Consider the following 21,530-nt stretch of genomic DNA (forward strand, 5'->3'; position numbering starts at 1 on the left):
CCATGCGAGGGCCTGCTACTTTATGCGGTGCCGCTGCTGACGGGCGGCCACGTGGGCATCCCCAGCGGAAAGGCTGTCTGCGGCGGCGGTGAGCGGAGGAACCCGGTGATCCGGACACGCTGGACATTGTCGGGAGCAGCAGGAACAGCTGGTAAGCCAGCAGAGCTGGAGGAGCTCTCGGGGCCAGCGCGGCGGCCAGCCAGCATGCTAATGAGAAGGCCAGCGCGCACAAAGCCCGCGCCGAGGGGACCGACCCCAACGTGGCCCAGGTTTTGGAGATTTTAGCCCGCTCCTCGAAACCACACTGCCGCCGCTCCTCTGCACCCGCTGGTCTCCCCATGCCACAGCCAGGGCTCGGGGATGGGCACCTTGCTCTGCTCCAATACAAATGTCCTCTTTATTCTCGCTAGTGACACGGCAAGCGGGCCAAGGTGACAACCCTCAGAAACATATGCTGAAGCCAGGGCACATTTTGTCCATGTGAGCATTGCACAGCCTGAACAAAATTTAAAGCCCATTCAGATACAACTCTACTTCCCCCGCCCGCCCCCCCCCCCATTTGTGCCAAAAGCCAAACAAAAATAACCCTAGGAAATCCAAAGTGCAAGTGAGCATTCAGAAGCAAGTTTCCAAAAGATACAATGGAGGTTTTAGCTGCACAAATCCTTTCGAAGTTAATAGGGGTGGAACAGCAAAATAACCAAAACATTGTGAAAATACAAAGAACACAAACCCCTTTAATTTGTCTGGTGTATAAGTGAAAAAGCCAAACCACCAAAAAAACCTGTAAGACTGAATGAAGTACTTAGCAGTAACCCAAATATAATAATTTTGCTTCTGTCAAACTTTAAAGAGAGCCTCTCACTGAACACAAGTTAGAGATTCTTTGTTTAATATGACAGAAAACATAAACCACCAAGCAATAGGTGTTTGAAACTCAGTATATCTTACTTGAAGAGAGTGGGAGCTTGAGGTCACACCTTACTATGAAAGGTACGTTTACCTGTCTGTTATAAACACAACACCTACACCACACTGACTTGATGGTCACTACTTAAGTTAACCAGAAGGCAGACTGCTCTCCCAGACCTCCTGGAAGCCCTTTGGCTAGGGCACGATTATGCTAACAAAACTTCTAATGAACTTATTTTATTTTTACAGAGAACACCACAAACACTCTGATCGCTATCAGCTTGACCAAACTGTAGGTATTTCACGAGCAATGTCACCAAAGCCGGTGGACTGCAGGCAAGTGAGAGACAAGTGGCTAGTGATTCTAGAAATGGGGTCAACGTCAGGCTGCTTTAAGCACCCTGTTAGGCACCCCATGAATATCTACTAGCTATCGGCCAGTCGGTACAAACTTCACAATCAGTACATTTCCCTCTTCAGCCCTTGCTCATGGTGCTCTTCGCAGACTGGCAGAGAAATCTACTGCGTTTTACTTGTGACTATGCAAAGAACTATACTGTGCTTTTATAGATTTAAACTGGATAAACATTATTCCCAGCATTCTAAAGAGCAGCAGTGGTACACAAACCCTTCTGCACAACTCAGGTTTGATTCAGAACTTGGACACAAGTTTAAAGAAGGACTTAACATAAAAAACCCAGTTTCCTGCCAAATTATTCATGAAAAATACAATATTACTGATGAAGAAATAGAATAAAGAAACCAAGCGTTTAATTCAAAGCAGCAGCTTTTCCAGGGCAGAGAAGAGTCAGGATTCAAATTACCAACTCCCAATCCTGATCTGCTGCTCATACTTTATGTACTATACTATTTCCAGCAAGATCAGGACTTCCCAGTCTTTGGTAGTGGCTAAAAATGTATGGCTGTGCATTTTAGGAAGCCTGTTTTCATTTAGTGCACATGTACAATATTTAACAAATCCAAAGTTGAGTTTCGGTTTAGGTTTTTTCCCCCCTATTTCTGACATATATCACACAGTGAGTTCATTTTTCATTTAAAAAAACCCATTCCATTAATGATGTCACTCAACCACGGGTTCATTTTTGGAACTACCCATTAAATCTCTTAGTAAATAAAGCCTTTAAAACTGCTGGGGTTTATTTACTCTTACTGAAGAGTACAGTTGTTGCTGTGTTCATCGTCAAGAGGGGCAGCAGTTAGCGCCATTTCAAACCCTGCTACAGAATTAGCTTGGGACTTTCTCAACGACCCTCAGTGATCTTTACAGATTCCAGCCGTGGAGAAGAATAACGATGCCCCATGTTACAGCAGAAAAATAAATTGTGTTGTTAACATGCAAACTTCACTGCTGCCTCCCTTACCCTCTGTGAAATGGTGACGCTCACCAGCAGTGCACGGCAACGTGTATACAAGCCGTGTGTCTAACAAGGGACTACCAACAAGGACAGGTATGTACACAAGCACGTACAAAACCCCAGACATTTAAAACCATTGTGTCCATACATCATTCAGCAGCATGTGAAGTTTAAATCCGTAGAAGCATTATATACTCTTTATATATTCACAAGCAGGATGCAGTAGATTTCTCTGCAAGTCTATGAAGAGCACTATGAATAAGAGCTGAAGAGCCGCCTTCACAATCCCATGTAATGCCACCTAAAAGCTTTGCCTCGCATGACTTATTACAGGCTGGAGCAGATTAGAGGCATCGATCGCTGCCTGGAGAAGTTTCTCACTGCGAGGAGGGAAGGCAGCCGCAGAGACAGACAGCCCGGCCATCGATCTGCTCCAGCGGGGAGCTGCGCTGCAGAATGAAGGTCAGTGCTGCTTCACACCACCCTGTGCAGCCGCTGCCGCGTTCATCAGCATCCCTCCGAGACTGCTGCGACGGGGCCAAATGCTCCTGTCTGAAACTCAAACCCTCGCGCGAGGGTTGGTTACGGCAACCGCCAGAAAAGCGAAGGACAGCAAGCTAAGCCTGCTGCTCTCTGCAGACAAAGCCGTGGAGGACTGACTACAGACAGACACTCCTGTGAGCCAGAACTGATCACTTCGGCAGAAGACTGTCAGATGCCATGTCATGTAAATTGTCACAGCTCCCATGACACATGCTTTAGAATTTCATAGTAATTTCTAACAGCATCTAGATAGCTTCAGGGCATAACTTCTCTGGATGAAATAAAGGGAACAAATCGTGAACCCCTCTCTAAAAAAGAGTAACAGTCTTTCTATTTTATCTTCATGGTACTATCAAACACCCCTTTATAACCAAAGCAGAGTTCTAAACGCAACATCAACAAAGCACAGTTTGAACAGTACGCAAAACGTGTTTTCAGGCCATTACGTGCACCTACAACATATATGACAGCCATTCACACAGTGAAGCCCATCACAGCAAATATCTTTTTCAGTCTCTGATCAAGCAGGTAAGCAGAACGGTTGTTCTACACTAAGTAAATCAGAAATTGGCTTAAACCAACAAAAGGAATTAATTCAGACTTCAAAGTTGATGTTTTTTGCTTAATCTTCTTGACTCCAGACATGATATACTAATATATAGTAGGTGTGTTAAAGTCTGGATGCAATATAATGAATTAAAGTTATGGATATCTTTTTCGGTTATGCATTTAGACAGTCTTTTGTTTTTATCCTAATGAGCTACTTGTTGGGTATAGTTTAGTAGGCACACCGTATTTGTCACAGTGGATAAAACTTTAAGAGTTAATCATGTATCAAATTACTGCTCCAAAGTAAGGGCTGTTTTCTTCTGGCCCACAAACAGGACTGCAAATCGTAAGCAGGGAAATGGTGACATCCAGTGCTCAGATATTATGTAAAGCATATGCATCCTTGTCGTGCCCTTTTTTGTTTGTTCTAATGCACAGACACCTTCAGCGTCTAACGCACTGATGCAAAGTGCTATGAACATACACGATAAACTTAAGAAGGATTTAAAACTCTTTTACCTTCAGGTTTTCTCTTTAAATGAACAATAAATAATGTAAACAACTTTGGAAACAATACCACAACCTGCCACTGTGCTAATTTTTTTCTTCTTATCAGACTAAAAATATTTAGGTCAGCCCTTATATAATTCTATTTATATTAATGAAAAAGGTAGAAGCAGCACAGCTTATATTAGAGATTTGTTACAATTACATCTCCAAGAACACTTGCACAGCTACCTGAAATGGACAGCTTCGAGAGCAAAAATAGTGGCTGACAGGCACAGTCTGCATGCCCACCCCAGTAGTTATTTCTTCTTCCCTGGTAGGGTAACACAGCACTGTACTCTAATCAAGATACTATAGGAGAGTATGAAAAATACAAAGGAACCCACAGGCAGAATAAGAACAAATCCCTTTTCTTTCCATAAAACCAAGCCAATTTATCCTAAAAGCGAGAATGCTTAAAAACATACTTTTATAATAAACATGTTAATTCTCAATAAACCCCAAGAGGAACTAACTCCCTATTTACTCATTCACAGAAAGATACCTGTAGCTCAAATTGGTGAGAAAATAATTCAAAGACAATGAAAAAAATCAATGAAGAACACAGGAAAGAAGGCAGATGGTGCTTGCACGTAGGGACATTTTACACCCTCCAGCAGGTTTCTTACAAAAAGCTGGTCAAAGCTAGGGTAACAATTCCGACATGTCAGAACCTCTCCTACTTTCCTTCAAATTCAGTTAGTGAGACCAGGTAGGACTGGAAGTATGACAGTTATTTGCAAGGGTGGAGACAAAACAAAAGTGGTAAGATACTATAAACAACATCAAAATAATTTACAATTAAAAATAAACTTTTTTTAGTAAGAGTGGAAACAGAGATATAAGCATTTACATCCAGCGACATGGGGCCACTTCACAGGTCATGACAGAAGTTCACCAAAGTTTCCTCTTCATCACTGTGGACATTTTTCAAACCCTGAGAAGCTGCAATTTCCAGTTAACAAATTGGTGAAACGCTGAAAAAGCATTGCCCCACCTTACACTTACAGATTCTTCTAAAACAACCTGGGTCCAGTACGATCTTTCAGCCAATGAAATTTAGAGAATGGCTGTCTCAACTGCAAAGATAACTTTGCGCTACACTTGTTTTTTTTTTTAAAGATGATGATGATAAAATATAGAAGAATGCAGGATGTTTACCTCAATTGTTATTATGAAACATGTGGGATGGGAAGGACTAAGCACCCTGGTTATGAAATTCCATAAGTAAAACCTGAGACCAACTTAGAAATCTCTAAACAAGAACAATTTAATTCAAGGAGCAAGGAAATTACTCCATTTTGAAAGACAATCTGGATTCTGGACAGTCAAAACTGCATTTCCCTATGCATTCTAAGGGAAGCTTTTTGCTCAGACATCCCTATCCCCAAACCCCAAAGGCTTTCTGGAGACTGACAAAAATTATGGATCAACCAAAGTGCCTGTCGCCTGCAGACTTTGTTACATTTTTGTATTTGGAGGTTTACTAGCACCTGAGCTTAAAAACTGCCAGCTTAAACAGCAGCTGTAAATCACACCCATAATAAAGACTTGCATACAAACCCTGTTGCCGTGCTGTCCACCCCCCCCCCCACCTCCCCACCGCCCCCCCCCCCCCCCCCCCCCAGTATGTACAGATACGACCAGCTCCCAGAGATGCACACTACTGCAGCTCAGGGTGACCGGGACTCTGGAACGTACAAGCATTCAAAAATCCTTCCCAGCATAGCACTACTTTAATGTAAGGTGGAAGAGAACACAAAAATGCAGTTTTACACCCTCACCCCTATCATTTTTTAAAACACTCAGTATTACTGGAACCAGAACAGACCCTTGCTTAGGGGGGTCCTGCTCAACCCAATTACAATTACCAAGTCACTGCAAAGCACCAAATTATGAGTGCACTGCTTTTCATCCCTGCTCTCACCTCCTAAGGCATCCTGCTTATAGACTCGCATTACTCTTACATACTGACAATTAGCAACCTCTGTTTTAACTTAATTAAAAGGAACTTTAGTTTTGATACATAATTATTCATCTGTGAGATCAGTTGTTTCTTCCTTTCCCCAGGATGTAAAAAGGTGGCTTTAATGCTCTCAAAAACTTGCATAAATATATACATTTTTATACAAGAATTTCAGTAAGTTTAAATATTACTCTTCCTTGTTCTTATATCATTTAAGCCATTGTCTACAATTTCTGTAAAAGACACAGGCGAATTTAAAATAAAAATTATTGCCTGAAAAAGCAGACGGTGAGGCTCCTGAAACACATTACCTCGCACTCACCAGTTACTTAAGGACGGTGAGAGCACCAATTAGTATGGTCTGCAGCCGCTCACTCTCAATGCTTCACTGCACCAAGAATGAATGCACTCCTGAAAAAAATTGTTATTTTGATCATATACTAATGTATAATCATTCCTGACCATGTAAACATTGCAGCAGCTACAGAGACAACTGAGCTTTAACCATTCAAAAGACAACCAAGCTACGCAGTAACTACCCTGGTTTTGCTCCCATGTACTGGGCACCACATGCCATTTGAAGTGTACAAAGAACTTGCAGCCAGAATGGCTTTAAACTAAAGTTTAAATATAATTAATTAATTTTTAATGAATATTTTTCTCATCCTAATGAATTCCTAAAAAAAGAAACATAAAAAATAGATTTAAAAAAAAATAGTCTAGTGTGGTCTGCCATAGTTACCTTCCTCATTTTCAAAGACATTTCCAAGAGAAAAATGTGTTTGGGTACAACAGTGGAATTTGTGTCATCATGACCAAGCGATTACAGCGCAGAGCGAGATTCTCTGTGGCTCTGCGGTCCCGGTCCCCATGGAAACCGGACTCGGATATTGTCCTCCATTCGCTGGAGCCCCCAGACTTGGGAACCTTTTGTGCCTGATGAGATTTCTTCCACAACCTTCCAGCAACAGACCCTATGCTTCCTCCTGACTCTTTCCTAATTGAGATGCAAATTAATCTCTGTGGCTGATTACACTTCCCTTTAAGCCCCTGACAAGTGCAGCTGTAACCGGAGTTTACAGACTTTCCAACAAGTGACTTCAGCTGTCACCACTGGCAAGACACAGCCCCAGATCCCCGGCACGCGACCCCGCGCAGGCAGCACCACCAGCTCCTTCTCCTCGCTCCTGGCCAGCAGAAGGGCTTTGCTCTGGCTGGAGCAGGGTGCCAGCAGGCATTTCACACCCTGCCACTGCTCCAGCATGAGCAGCACGGACTAAGGGCCTTATTGCCACCAAACGAGGTGAAGCATTCAATCGGTTTCTAACCACACCCCAAACGAGAAAATTTTTAACTATCAACCCTTCTTATGGATGCCGACCTTTAACATGACCTGCGTGAAAAACAGAAGTGGCAGACCACTGCTCAGCTCTGCCTTACACAAGCTCTTCTGCACTCACCCAAACTGCAAGGTTACATCTAACGTGCTGCCAAATATTATCCGTTACTTTTCCAGCATTACCGCTTTTTATTTCTCCCCTCTATCGACATTTTTTGAGCTATTTCTCCTTTGAGTTATTCACATCTCCAGTCTGACAAAGTTACTAAACTCTTTCATTTACTGTTTGACTCGCTGGGTCTGCGTTCCCCCGATCTCCCTGAAGCAGTTAGCAAAGCCAAGACCAGAGCAAAGCCATTCACTGTACGTGCAGCCTTTGGGAGCTACAAAGCAGTGTCACTGCACGGGACAGGTTCAAACACCTCCATACACATCTACACATCCATCTTCCAGCTTCTGCCTTACTAAAAATTTCAGTGCATCTTTGTGCTTATAGGGAGCAACTATGGTGGATCTTTGCTGTAAGAAAAAAGTGTTTCATTGTTGTGGACAGCTTTCCCTCCCACCCCAGTGTCACCCTGATGGGCTCTTCCCATCACAATATCTTTGTCCCGTTTCAGAAGTTTCTCAATCCACTTTCATTTATCAAACAGACAAGCGGCAGTTGATTCACTACAGATACCGTTGGTGCAAAAGCAGACACAAAAAAGGAAGAAAAGAATCTGGGGACAGATGCTGTTTCAGCTAGACCTCAAACATATGCTGAGAAGCAGCATGTGCTATCATATTTGTGCTGCTCATGCTTCCCTGGGGACAAGGGGGAATCCAGAGAGAGACGCTGTCGGAAAGCAGGAGCGCAGCAGGCTGGTGAGCACTGCTCGCTCACAAAACATTGAAAGCCAGAAGATGGGCAGGATTGGGAATCAGAGGATACGACCGAGAGTGAGGAGCTGGGACAGCAGTAAGAAGCAGCAGGACCTCTTCATTCTTGTAACCACTATTTCGTTAATTTTACTACACTGCTATTTTACTACTATACATTGACTATACAAACAGATGGATTAAGCTAAATTCTGCACAGAAGAATTTTAGTAATTAGCTAGATTTTTCCTCATGAAACCAAAGTGGAAAATTTGGCAAGTTTTGAATCATCTGTTAGGTACTGCCACGGTTTTACAGCTGATGTATCACATTCAACTGCTTATGCAACAACCACCAACTGCCTTCCTTTTAAAATGAGTACACAATGAAGTTAATAAAATACAAAATTTATTTAACCACAATGCTACTTTTAATTTCTGTCGACTTCTGCAAAATATGCTAGATAAATTTAGCCTTTAAAAAAAACCCAACAGTATTTTGAAGAGATTTTGTGTTTTAAAAATGTGCGTGTCTAAACAATGTTCTTTCAAAGACCAAATAATTTAATTTAGAAACTCTTTCTCAAAGTCATATGGTTAGAAAAATATTCAAATCAAAAGCTCCCCAAAGAAAGCAAGTGCAGTGAGTGTTGGTCCGGAGATAAGTGGTAAGATTGACAAAACAAGCTATAAAGTATTTCTAGCATAATGATGGCATTGAGAGAAAAACCTAGAATAAGTGAAAACCAGTAATACCGTATATCTGTATATCACACAAGAATAAAACTCTGTGCTACAATTCCTGTAATACAAGAGGACACCATCCAGCTATCTTCCAGCAACTGTCAGAAAATATGTTCTGAAAATGCCCAAATACAGACATGGCCGGAATGAAACTGGAATTCAGGTACTGGAACACCCGTATCAGGCCAAATTCCATCTGTCTTGTTAACATAATGGGTCAAGTAAAGTCAATTGGACTACTTCTTTGAATAAGAGTACAACTGAGCTCTGCATATTAGCCTGGTATACACTGTAGACAACTTCCATTAGCGTGAAAGAAAGAAGAGTATTCTCACTACTTACAGTTCAAAGCATAAGTGTTAAGCCCAAGTCCACCACCATCGAGACTGTCTAAAGCTGCTAGTGAGAACACTCCTGTGATGCTATGGTCTTACTTTTAAAACACTGGATGGCAACTGAGTGTGAGCGACTGAAAACACTGAGCTTGACGTGAAGAAAGCTTTGACCTTTCCCAATAAAATCGAATGGGAAGGATTTTCATTAAAGCTTACCGCTCCGCAGAAGAACATTCAGAAGCAAGAACCCTACCAAGGGGAGCCTTACCCCAGCGGAAGGAAAGGATACAAGCTCTGGTAGAGCGGGATGAGCGACTTGACGGCTCTGCTGGCATTAATACATGTGGCACATATGAGGCTTGGCAGCAGCTTTGCAGTCACTATCGCTCCATCGAAGAGAGGACCGAAAAATGGCACCTGTGGACCCCAAATTAAAAACAACACATGTAAAGCTGAGTCAATGGAAGGCAAAAGGTTGGTGTAGAGAACAGAAGCAACTTCCAAAATCACAAGCAGAAACAACATGCCCAACTCCCAGGGGATTTTCACAGCAAGGCGTCTGCGGCTCAAGAAAGGCACCAGGGAGGCAAGTTTCACACTGCCCTGCCCTAGACAGTGGAGTTACTCAGTTACATTACAAGTGTTAGCTTGCTCTGGGTCTCCTCTCTAGACCACAGCACAGAGACTCCTCCAAGTACAGTAGAACAACACAGAAACAAACCACCCCCACAGGCTGTAGCCACAGGGCCACCGCCAGCCCATTCAGTCAGTCCCCTTGCACAATATACTGTACCTTGCATTTTATTATCAACATTTGGAATAATAAGCATCAGACCCACTACAGAAGATAAGTACATCATTTTGCAATAAAACAGTGTGACCACACTGTTTTCCACACTGGAACTTCCAGTGTGATATTAATCACCCAAGTTTTAAAGTTTTTGATTCTTCCATAATTGACATCAGTATACTTTACACGTATATGCACATTTCACAGAATATTCAACTGGGTAAACATGAGCTTGTTAAGAGTATGAACAAAATTGGTCTATGAATTTGAAACTGATATTCCATTTTGAGTAGATATTAAGAGATGTTTTCTGTCCTGCACCCCAACAGGAGACCCTGATTCACTGGCTGAAGCCGACACTGGCAGGAGTTTTTGCATAGAAGTATTTCTTTCACATAATCCTCTATAACTCCTTCCATGGATCTCACTGAAGGAAAAAAAAAAATAAAAATTGAGCGCTCCAAGATAACGAGGTCTGTGGGAAGCAGAGGAAAGGCAGAAAACTACCACCTCTCTGAGGCAGCCCCCGCAAACACGTCTGGGACAAGCACAAACAGGTCTATCCCAGCACAGCACGTCAGGGTGTTCCAACACTGATCCTTCAGGGTTACCTCCAGAGGACACCACCAGATAATGTCATATGGTGACATATGGCTCTTGGGGTACAGGCTATACCAGGCAAGAGAGACACCTTCTAAACGTGAAAAATGTCCGGAACCGCACACAGATAACAGTGTCATTTGCCATGGCAAACCCAGAAAATTTTAATGCGTAAATATATAATAAATTTTAGTATTTAAAGTAGTCAAACTAAATTTCCCTTTCACAAACTCAAAATGAAAAAACCCAACAAAAAACCAGCCCAAAGAAAACCCTAAACAGAAGCTAGCAACAATCATCAATATTTAAGCTATGGATTTTTTTCCATCTGTACAGAGGCTTATCACATAGATAAATACCCTCTATTATTCTTCTGCAACTGCTTGTGGGTGACTGTGACAGTCATTCAATAAATGGACAAAGGGAATAATATAAATCCCCTGCATCTAGGGAATTCCTCTAATTAGAAGTGGCAATGAATTACAGAAGAAATTCGGGTTTAATATAACATCTGCAAATGACAGCTGTCTTTTCACACAGTTATTTTGTCATTCCTTTACTTAAAATAATTACCCACCCCCCAAAAAATAGGTTAGTGTAAAATGTTTCCATAGCGGTTTTGTCTTTTTTTTTTTTTTTAATGCCAGCATTACTATCTAGGCAGTTGGAAAGAAAGGTGACAGGAAGAAAATCTATGCCACCAAAGCAATAATGTTCTAGAGCATCAAGTTTTTTCTCTTTAAGCAATAACACTTCTAAGTGAAATTTTTAACACGTGCTTTGTTCACAAATATTGACAAAGAGGGGGAAAAAAGGTAAAAGTATATTTTTATGCAAGTACAAATAAGGAGATTAAATACATGCTAGTATTAAAATTACACCAACATACAAATACTACATATTTAAAGTCAGATTAGCACTCGCATGTCCTGCTGTACATTGGACATTCAGTCAGGCTTTTTGACAAGCAATTTTTGCTTACAGGATGTAGCTACACTGTTTCAAAACCACCTGGGGTCCAGGGAGTGTGGTAGATTTTCCTAACACAATATTACAAAATTTGCATACTTAAAAAATAGACTAGGTGGGTATGTGTTATACGCCTTATATACATGTGTATATAAATACATACACACATATATATACACACTCACATTCAAAAACAAAAAACCTTTCAGTGGGCACTCTCCAGCAACTTTATCAGAAGTACCTCCAATCTGCCTGCAATTTAAGACAAAAAGTTCAATAATTGTCTTTTCTGAAAGTTTAATAGTCCTACTCCAATAAGTCATACCTTTCTGTACGATACAATTTCTTTTACCCAGAAAAGTAGGCTAATTCAAGCTGAACCTTAGCATCCTTGAGCTCTGTCCCCACAGCATAGAGGTAAGAGTGCAGTGGGTGCTCTTAGGTGTGACTTTCATGAAATTGGGAAAGATGCTTTTTTCAAGCAAACGGCGTATTCCAAGAACTGTGTCCTAGCTACATGTTTTGTCAAAAAGTACAGTTTTCACAACCCAAAGTTGACATACGCAAGCAGACAGAGAAAGAAAATAACACAAAGGCTGGAAGCAGCTCTGTAGGAGAGTGACTGATTTTACATCACCGAAGCAAAGCAGGCGTAACCCACTCGAAAGCAGACCCAAGGGCAGCTTTTCCCCAGACTGGTTGGTGGCTGGCCGAGGTGCAGGGTAACCCCCTGGAGGGCTGCAGAGGGGGCTGCCCTGCCCAGCAGGCTGGGGGGCCACAGAGCCCGCGGCAGTGCGAGGGGCACGCCACCGGGCCGCACGCCCGCATGGACACAAAGCTCAGAATTATTAATTCCCGAGCAGATCTACCGGCCACGCCAAGGGTCATTAAAGTCAATGGAACTCGCATATCGTCAGCTTCCATCTGTACAGGGGGCTCTGCCTTAACAAGGAGTTCGAGGGGGGAGACCAACTGAATGCACAGGGACACGCTCCCTGCTCAGTACTTTTCTGTGAGTTGGCATTAAATACCCATTCGATGAAAACTGTATTTTGAATGGTTACAAAAAAATGTATTATGCTTTGACAGGAATCAATTAAAATCAAAAAAGTAAAGGGAGACATCCCCTTCCTTGAGTACTCCAAATGTCACTGCAAGTTATCCATGAAACAAAAATTAATATTCAGCCCATTGCAAACACCTGCTTCATTACAATTTCCAAGAAAGAAAAAAATAATTATTTCTGTTGCACGCAGTAAAAGTAGGCAAGGTCAAATAAACCTTTTGAGCACAAAGACTTCCCCTCTATAGCAAGCAGCACTAGTTAAAAGAGTGGGGAATGGGTAAATTATTGTACCAAATGGCTGAGAATTAATCTCTGATGACTAGCTGCAATCTAACGAGGCATCTGTGTCCCAGGGAACCCGCAGTATGTCCCTGGCGGTATGTGCAGTGTGTAGAGTCTGCCTGGCATTCTTTGTCCTCTTTTGCAGGCAGCTTTTCGTCTCATTGTTCAGAATATCCTCATGCATCTGTGACGCGTGGAATGCATTCACACTAACAGACTTACTATTGTCTTCTCTCAGAAGCTTTGTCGAGCAAAGACTGCATCACGGTTCCTGATAATTATATTGCTTAATTAATCAAGACAAAAAAAATTTGCAAATCATTGCCCGGTTGCCAAGCAGGGAGATAAAAAATGAAAACAATACAAGCTGAAGCAATATAACAAAAGTAACAGCTATCTGATCAGAAATTCTTATATAATGAAGCTATTAATGCTAAATCGGTTAATGTTAACATTGCTCCAGGTGTCTCTACTTAGATGCAAACAAAAAGGCTAACATTATGTATATAAAAGGCCAAATGTTGCCATGGATTCTGTAACCTGATAGAGAGGACAGCCTTTTCATTTGATTAGGGAATGCAATTTAAATACCAGGGACTGAAGCCAAACAACAGACATTTCTCTCTGCAAGCCTCTTTCATTCACCCTGGGGTCAGTAGCTGGTGAACAAAAGGTCAGCCACACTTGCCCTGGAAATGTCTGGATTAATTTTATTACATTGTAATGGTTTGTACTTTAAATGTAGGGATAACACTAAATTTCCAGTTAGCTATTATTCTTTCTGCCCGTCGGGTATTTTTGACTAGTATGTAAGATGACATAGCTTTTCTGGATTGGTTCACAGAATTTTCAAGCATGTTCATAACACTAAATTGTGATTTTCCTGATGGAACATTAAAAGCTAAAATTCCCAAGAAGTGAACTGTAGAGTTCAAAATCAAGTGCAGAAAAACAGCCCACTATTACAATTCATAAAAAATTTTCAAACTTGAAATGTCTACTAGCAAACCACTGGTTGTCAATATATAATAGCTCCATCATTCACAACTCAAAAAATATTGTATACAGCTGGTAAATGTGTCATCTGATGTATGTGTTTTTCCACAGCTGGTTATTCTCTTGGACAAATACTGTCCCTCATATAAGGGAAATGGTATTTATCACACTGATTACTTCCATAAAGTGTATTTTATACACACTTTTGCATCCATAATGTACCAGACTAACATTTATTAAAGTAGCTTTTTTATACATATGCACACTCACACATACCTGACATTTTGCAAAGAAAAAAAAAAAATCTATTATTTCCTCAAAATGTCTAAAATGTGGTTGCATAACAATGATTTAAACAGAAAATACTAAACCTCAAATACTTTGTCTGAAGTAAGGATGTCCAACACCTACATGATCCCATTGAGTCAGATTACGATGCTGGTCTCAAAAACACGTGAGGTTATGCACACTACCATATGCGCAACAGTAACCAAGCCGTATGGGGTGGATTAATAGCAAAAGAGGAATTTAAATCTTTATTATTTTGCTTTTATTGCCTCACACTGGAAAAGCACAATGATTTTAAACATTGTACTTTGTACAGTAACTCCTATGGGTTGAGAATTCTGAAATATTTCTTCAAGTGCTAAGCATGAATATAAAATTAATTAGTAGCCATTTCGATTGCTATTAATAATTCTAGTTTTAAAATAAAAGCTCATTGCTCAGCATACTTTTAAACTGAGATGGACAGACTATATTTCATATTCACTGGAAAAAAAAATAAAACAAACTCTAAACCATTGAGCTTTATTTGAGCAACAAAACTGTTGGTCACTTGCACAACACATATGCTAGATCCAAGTAAGCAGTCAAAACATACCTCCGGTTTCTTCATTATCTCTATGAAAAACATGTGATTCTTCATTGGATAAATAACAATTAAAACATCTCCAAAATCTGTCGGTATAATGCCTCTGCGGTAGTTCCTGGAGTGTTCAGACCAGACGATGTGAACCTCATCATTTCCCAAGTGACGAAGCTGCAAGAGCAAATTGGCTCTTTATTAATCAGAGTGATAACAACAGTTTATGAGGGGTCATGGCTTACAAATTGAATTACAATGCTCAATAGTAGAAATATTTCATTACAGAAAAAGTTAAAATATTGTTTTTCTCCAGTTGCTCATGAAAAGATCAGCTAAATAATTTGCTTCATTCAGAATGCATTGTTGTCTGATGGCTTAATTAAGTAATTATCAAACTAGCCATTAGCATGATATGTAAATGTACATTACCTACAACAATTTAAGATGGAAATCTGAATTACTAGAACAAAACATTAACCAACAGAACATCATATTCCAGCTAAAGGAAGGTAGCTGTCATAGAAATACGAAATGCCTCGACTCAGGATGTGAAGAAACTTTCCGCCATGAACCACTATTACCGAATTTATTATATTCCAAATATCCTCTTGCTGACTGTCTGGTGAGGACTTTTGTTTTGAAAACGTAAGCAAAAGTATCCGGGCAATGCGAATTAGAGAAGAACAGGAAATATTGTGGGAGTTACCTTTTTATTTGGAGCAGAGTTACATAAAATAGGGATAAAATTTAAATGTGACATACACAAAATGCCTCTGAAAGCCTGCGTGTTTGCTTTGTTATTAGAGGAACTGGAGGTGATCTAACAGATGGCAAAAAGTATTTGGCAATCATGTACAAGCTAGGCACAATAGTTTCAACTGTAAGCTTTAAAGTTAAAATTTAATCCACATGCAGAATGCAGCCCAAAGCATAAAGAGAACTGAAGTCCTACTTAAAGCCTAAAAGACACCCGCCCCCCTCCAGTTTGGTGCTAGCCCCTGGAACAATGTGCACAATAGACTTAACAAAGAAGCCAAAACATAGCTCTGCCTTCTTCACTGTCTCTGTGCGGAGGGAGAAAGAAAAAAGGTAGTGATTTTCATTGGTAAATAACAACAACGTGATCTCAACATGCCTTTATCAGCCTATGCCGCACCACTGAATCTTCCCTCTTCAGAGCCAGGTAGCACTTTTGGAAGTAAAGGCTTTCACTCCTACATATTGGGTGGCAAACTGTACCCTAGCCGTAAGAGGAACACGACAAAAACATAACACACTATGAATCAAAAAGTTAAAGCTATGAACTTTGCTTACAGTTTATATTCTGGCAGAGTAAAACAAAACTAAGCTCACAGAGTGACTTAGATTCTCAGTTTAAATGAAACAGAAGATAGAACTAAAAATGTCTTTTATTCGTAGGTGTAAATAAAATAGAACTCTGTTTGAAGAAAACACAAACCACCTGTATCTTATAAAAACATGGAAACATCAATAATAGTATTACTAGAGCTTCTTACATGTACAAAAAATCAGTACAAATTATTGCTCTCATGGTCATCCTGAATTCTGAGCATTCTCTTATATTTTCTTAAATGCTCAGTAAAAATAAAGCAACACCCAAGAAAATACTTATGTTGATAACATCACAGTGCAGACTGATACATACAAACTAAGCAGTAATTTACATGTACAACAAAATCCTGATTTCACTTGCTGGGATGCAGCTAGGTCACCTTAGAAGTGACGAAAAACAAGATGCAAAGTTTAGTCTTAAAAAACCAAAAATCTGTCTGGCTACAAGACTTTGTGCAACCACTGAGGATCTAAGTGTTTGGCAAGGCTGCTCTGCACACGGCCGAAGCAGAGCTGTAATTTTCTATGAAAGCTGAGCGGAGGAAGGGCCCAGCTCACACCAGCTGTATTCAGAGCAGCCCAACGCGATGTATTTGTAAGCACTGCCCACGAGTTATCAGGCTGAACCCAACGCATCCCAATACTAGAGTGAAGCTCTGGTACTAGCTTTGCAACACACAGAAAGCCCACAAGGGAGGTATTTAGCAACTTCTGCTTTATAAAGCCCAACAAATAAATATAGAAAGAGAATTTCGCAAGGTGATGCAGTTGTCCAGTCTCTCTACAGAAACACAGCGTGAAGAAGAGGCTCTGTACTGCCTTGCCTCCTATTGCTTTTGGAATGATAAATAGCACCTACCGCTATAAAAACAGCAATCAAAATACATCCAAATGCAACATAAGAGACCTTTTTTAAATCACAAGGAACTATTCTGACAATAATCAAATACTTTTCATACTGAGAAATCCCACAACACTTCGTACTTATATCACATCAAAGAGAACAACGTTCAGTAAAGAGGGAGAAATTAGATCAACAGAGGTTTGCTGCACTTGTTTGAGACAGGAAGTGATGGCTACAAGCTCAAAATCTTGCAAACACGTGTTAATAAGTTACCACCTTCGCTGCAATCCTCGTCACACGCTAGTAACTCATGTCAAACCTTGAGTTACTACCTGTCGTTGTTTCGAAGTCATACATCCTTTATCACTGCATTTATAAGGTATAATGCTACAAATATAAAATTGGCATTAATCAAAAATATGATAATTCAATTGATAAAAAAGCATTATAATAATCTTAAAAGTGACAATAAATCAGCTGCTGTTTTCCTGTATCACTCAGTCAAAATACAAGCTGTGGGGCAGACTCGGTGCCCCGAAGGACATAAGCAAGTTTTGCTTAAAGGTCTGAAGCAACACAGCTGATGCATTTGGAGCTGGAGTCCCATGCTGTGCTCTCCATGCAGTTTGGGGGGGGGGGGGGGGGGGGGGGAAGGAAGGAAAACTACATTAAAAAAACCCCATGGCAGCCAAGTAGTAAGATGTATATTAAAAATCAAACAACAGACCAGCTCAACCACAAGCAATCAGATTTTTTTGAGTTTATTGCTGACTTAAATGATCTCTCTACAAATGTTCAGGGAAGGCAGCCCTTGCAATTGCAATGGCTTCTCCTCCCCAAGTGAGGTGACAGAGCGTGAATTTTTATCCTGCACATGAAAGCAGTTTGGCTAACATGAACAAAATATGTATGTTCCCAGTCGCACATGCTCGGACACAGCCAGGGCTCGCTGTCTCAGCTACCCCGAGCACTCAGTGCCTGGAAGTTGAGTCAATGCATAGCTTCGGACGTGCGTCACGCTGCTGTCCATCATATGGGGTCTGCGTTTCCTCAGCCCAAATCTGGGCGTCAGAGCGCAGCCGGCGGCTCCAGAAGCCCCGCAGCCAGCCTCCGCGCTGGGAGCCTCGCCGAGCCCCACCGCTCCCCTCTGCTTGAGCAAATAGTTTTCCAGGCTGCCCGCTCCGGCGGGGCTGTCCGCTGCCTGCCAGGCAGCACGCCGCCGCTGACACTGGTCACGGTACACACCTCATGGCCTGACCTCCTTTCCCTGCTAATTGCATTACACAGCCAGCTGGCTCCAGAGAGGAGTCGTCTGTTTGACTGAAGAATTTCTGCTTTTGGGGAGGCATGGCTGCTACTTTTGCTAAGTAACAGTCGGGCCTGACATCCCCATTGTCTGGCTGACAGTGTACCCATCCTAAAATCTAAGTTTTATTTGTAAATTAACCAAGAAACTTCCTGCCAGAACAGTGCTGCCTGGAGACTGATAATGTGTGCCTTTCATTCCCTTTCACTCTTACTGTATCACTGCCAATTTGTTTTTCTGCTGCTCGCCAGCCCTAGGCTATAAAAGCCTTGTAAGACATAAGTGCAATTATAGTCCTGGAGTCAAATGAATTGGACAAATCCAATAGCACAGCTCTGTCCCCACTTTGCAAACCCCTACAGCAGTTAGATTAGCTGCTAAAAATCTAATCTAGCTCTAGCTAACAAATTTCTGCAGCGAAGGAGCAAGAGTTCAGTATGGGGTTGCAACCAGATTTCTGAATTGAAAAAGTTCTGCTATGACAATAGAGAAGATGGAATAAATCACTCAAAAAATTTTGCAGCTCATTTTTAAACCACTAAGTACCATTTAGGTAGAACAAGACAGGGGATAGTAGGATGCTGTTACTATGATTGATTTTCATTCCTGTCACAAAACAGACAGATAAAAAGTTTAGAACCAATGATGCTGAACCATAGAGCAGCAGAAGATATCAGCTGAATTTTGATTATTCCACTAGAAAAGATTTCTTTCACAGCTAAGTCTTATTTGGAGAGGTTTGTTGTCCCGCCCGCCCCCCCCGCCTTGAATGAGCAATATAATACGCCAGCATGTACTTCAAATAAAGGAACACAAACTGCAAATTACAACTGTACTGCACAAAAATAAGCGGCCAAGTTCATCCTCAGTGGAAGTGCACTTATTCTTGTGAATTTATACCAGAAATGAATTTATCCTCTAGTGTTCAGTTAAAATAAAGAACCATAATAACATATTTAAGTAAAATTATTGCATCTACTTAATTCCCCAGCCCACAGAATTTATGGCCTGCTGTACTACTTCCTTGGCCAGCAGGTGGTAAGACCTTCTGTTCAGCTTCGGAGATTTCGAGCCAAGCACACTGACGGGTATTGAATTCTTTTTGCCTGTCTGTAGGCAAAATAAGCAGAGAAGAAACCACAGAAATGACACAAAGATTTCAGAGATAAGGGAGACCTTAGATCCCAGATAGTATCCGTGCAACCCTATCTGATGGAAGCAGGGAGAAGGCAAGACAAAAAAGTTGTGGTCCCCACTGCATCCTGACGGGCAACACGATAAAATTTTCTCCTCCCAGTCATACTGTCCTCCAACACCATAGATAGTTCTATTACAGCAAACATTGAAATGGAGCAGGTACTGCATGACAACATCGTAATCTGCCTTCCTCTCACTTACTGCTGTGAAAAAGAAGCATTAACGGAAAGAAGCCATAAATGTAAGATAAACTTTTTAACCTGGACATACTGCCCCAATAATCTGAGGTGAGGACTTAAGCCCAGCATGCACTAACTGTTCAGTGAGCAAGTGGAAGTATTAAAATACTTGTAACGCTCTTGAGAGTTGCCACCATCTCGGAAAAAGTGTTGCATTTGATCACAACTCTGTTAACCAGGTATTGCAGAATTCACAAGCATAGTATCAACAGTTGGGCAAAATAAATACATTTTCCTCTTGTTTAAGAGCATGTTGAAGGCAGGCACGTGTTTCTTTTCAAGCACACATGCCGGTTGTGGTCTGCACATGCAAAGGCTGCCAAAATCAACATGGGACTTCTGTGGACTGATGAATTTTGCTGCTAAAGCATCAATGTACTTGCCTTTATGTGTTTCAGTGTACAGCCTCCACAGCTAAGGTTCCCAAGAGAACCTTCAAGAAATTGGCACTTTTAGAGTTAAAAGAGTTCTTGCAGGAAATTTAATATTGTCTTTAGAAATGGTCTGGATATACACTCATGCTCAAAACACTGGTTACAGATGCAGTCTAGTTCATTCATCAGCATTTTCAAAGAATCAGGGAACTATCAATCTTCCAGAAATCTTACAGTGCTTCTGAAATGCATCTTGCCTCCACTCAGCTGCAGGTTGGTAAAATTTGTTAAGAAGTCTATGCTAATTTGCACAGAAATACATGCTTGCTTACAAATGAGCTGTGATAAATTAAATGAAACTGTTCTGTGCAGAGGCACGAACCATGGAAGATTACACGTTAAAAAAGACCTCTGGAAGTCATCCGGTCCAACCCACCGCTTACAGCGGGGCCAGCTCCCAAGGTCCATTAGGTTGCTCAGAGCTTTGTCCCTCTTTACAGGAACACACAGTCTGATCCCTGCAGGGTTCCATTCCTATAGCAGATTTAAGGGGTTTTTTTAGAGTCTTAAAGCAACTACTTTACGGTATTTTCTGAGGATAATATGTACTGAAGCTGGCCTGGTTTCCTAGCACTTCAAGACTTGGAGGCTGGCAACTACTAAATGCTTTTGCTTTTTCTTTCTCACAAAGAAGAAATTCTCTTAAAGCAAACAGAGGGAAGACAATTAAATAGAATAACCAGACTCTCTCAATGTCTGTGTTAATCCCTAACGTGGGTGGGAATTAGGAGAATTAGTAAAATGGACTGTTTGCAATTAAACCCCATTTTTCCCCTTGTGGTAGCTCTGTCAGACTGTGCTCTCTCCTCTCCCAGGTGACGTATTACTCAACAGCAAGATGATATTTCACTGCCTTTGCTATTGCTTCCATAAAACCCAGGAGCTACAACTTAGAAGGGAAGATTAGACTAAACTGACCACAATTTGTGCAGGAAAAATAAGAATGGGAAAGACACAGTAGCAGTTCTCAAACCTGAGTAAGTCTGCTGCAAAATGATCTGTTCTCCATATCCATGTGGAATAGGGTAAGAATAAATGGCCTTAAATTGAAGCAAAGTAGAAGCTACAAGAAATTTTGTCATAGTACAAAAATGTGGAGCATAGAAATACGTTGCCTAGGGAAACTGTAAAGCATTCATCACTACAGTTTTTAACTAGCAGCTAGATAAATATTGGCCAGGAACAATAAAAATACAGATAGTCCTACCTTGGTAAAGTGATAGAGACTATACAGCCTCTTAATATGCACCACAGCCCTACTTCTCTATCCTAAAGTACTCCGATTGTATTTTTTTCCATGGCCACATAAATCCACCAATATGAAGATAATGAATTGCATACATAAAGAGAAACATGTAATTTTGTTGACTGCTTTTTTTTAAATGACAGATATCACAATAAAAAGAAAGTATCAAG

The 21,530-nt window shown here is 41.0% G+C and overlaps 1 protein-coding gene across 2 annotated transcripts in view; it reads right to left on the minus strand.

Annotated features, from left to right (window-relative positions):
• Nucleotides 1-21,530, minus strand: part of RALGAPA2 (Ral GTPase activating protein catalytic subunit alpha 2) — a 129,153-nt gene that overhangs the window by 38,257 nt on the left and 69,366 nt on the right. For both annotated transcript variants that reach the window (XM_086460756.1, XM_086460755.1), the window contains 2 exons: nt 14,757-14,915; nt 9,460-9,587 (listed from right to left, as the gene is read on the minus strand). In XM_086460756.1, coding sequence (XP_086316882.1) covers nt 9,460-9,587; nt 14,757-14,915 — 287 coding nt within the window. The remainder of the gene's footprint in view (nt 1-9,459; nt 9,588-14,756; nt 14,916-21,530) is intronic.

This window comes from Leptosomus discolor, chromosome 2 (genome assembly GCF_034619465.1).
Source record: "Leptosomus discolor isolate bLepDis1 chromosome 2, bLepDis1.hap2, whole genome shotgun sequence".
Taxonomy (NCBI): Eukaryota; Metazoa; Chordata; class Aves; order Leptosomiformes; family Leptosomidae; genus Leptosomus; species Leptosomus discolor.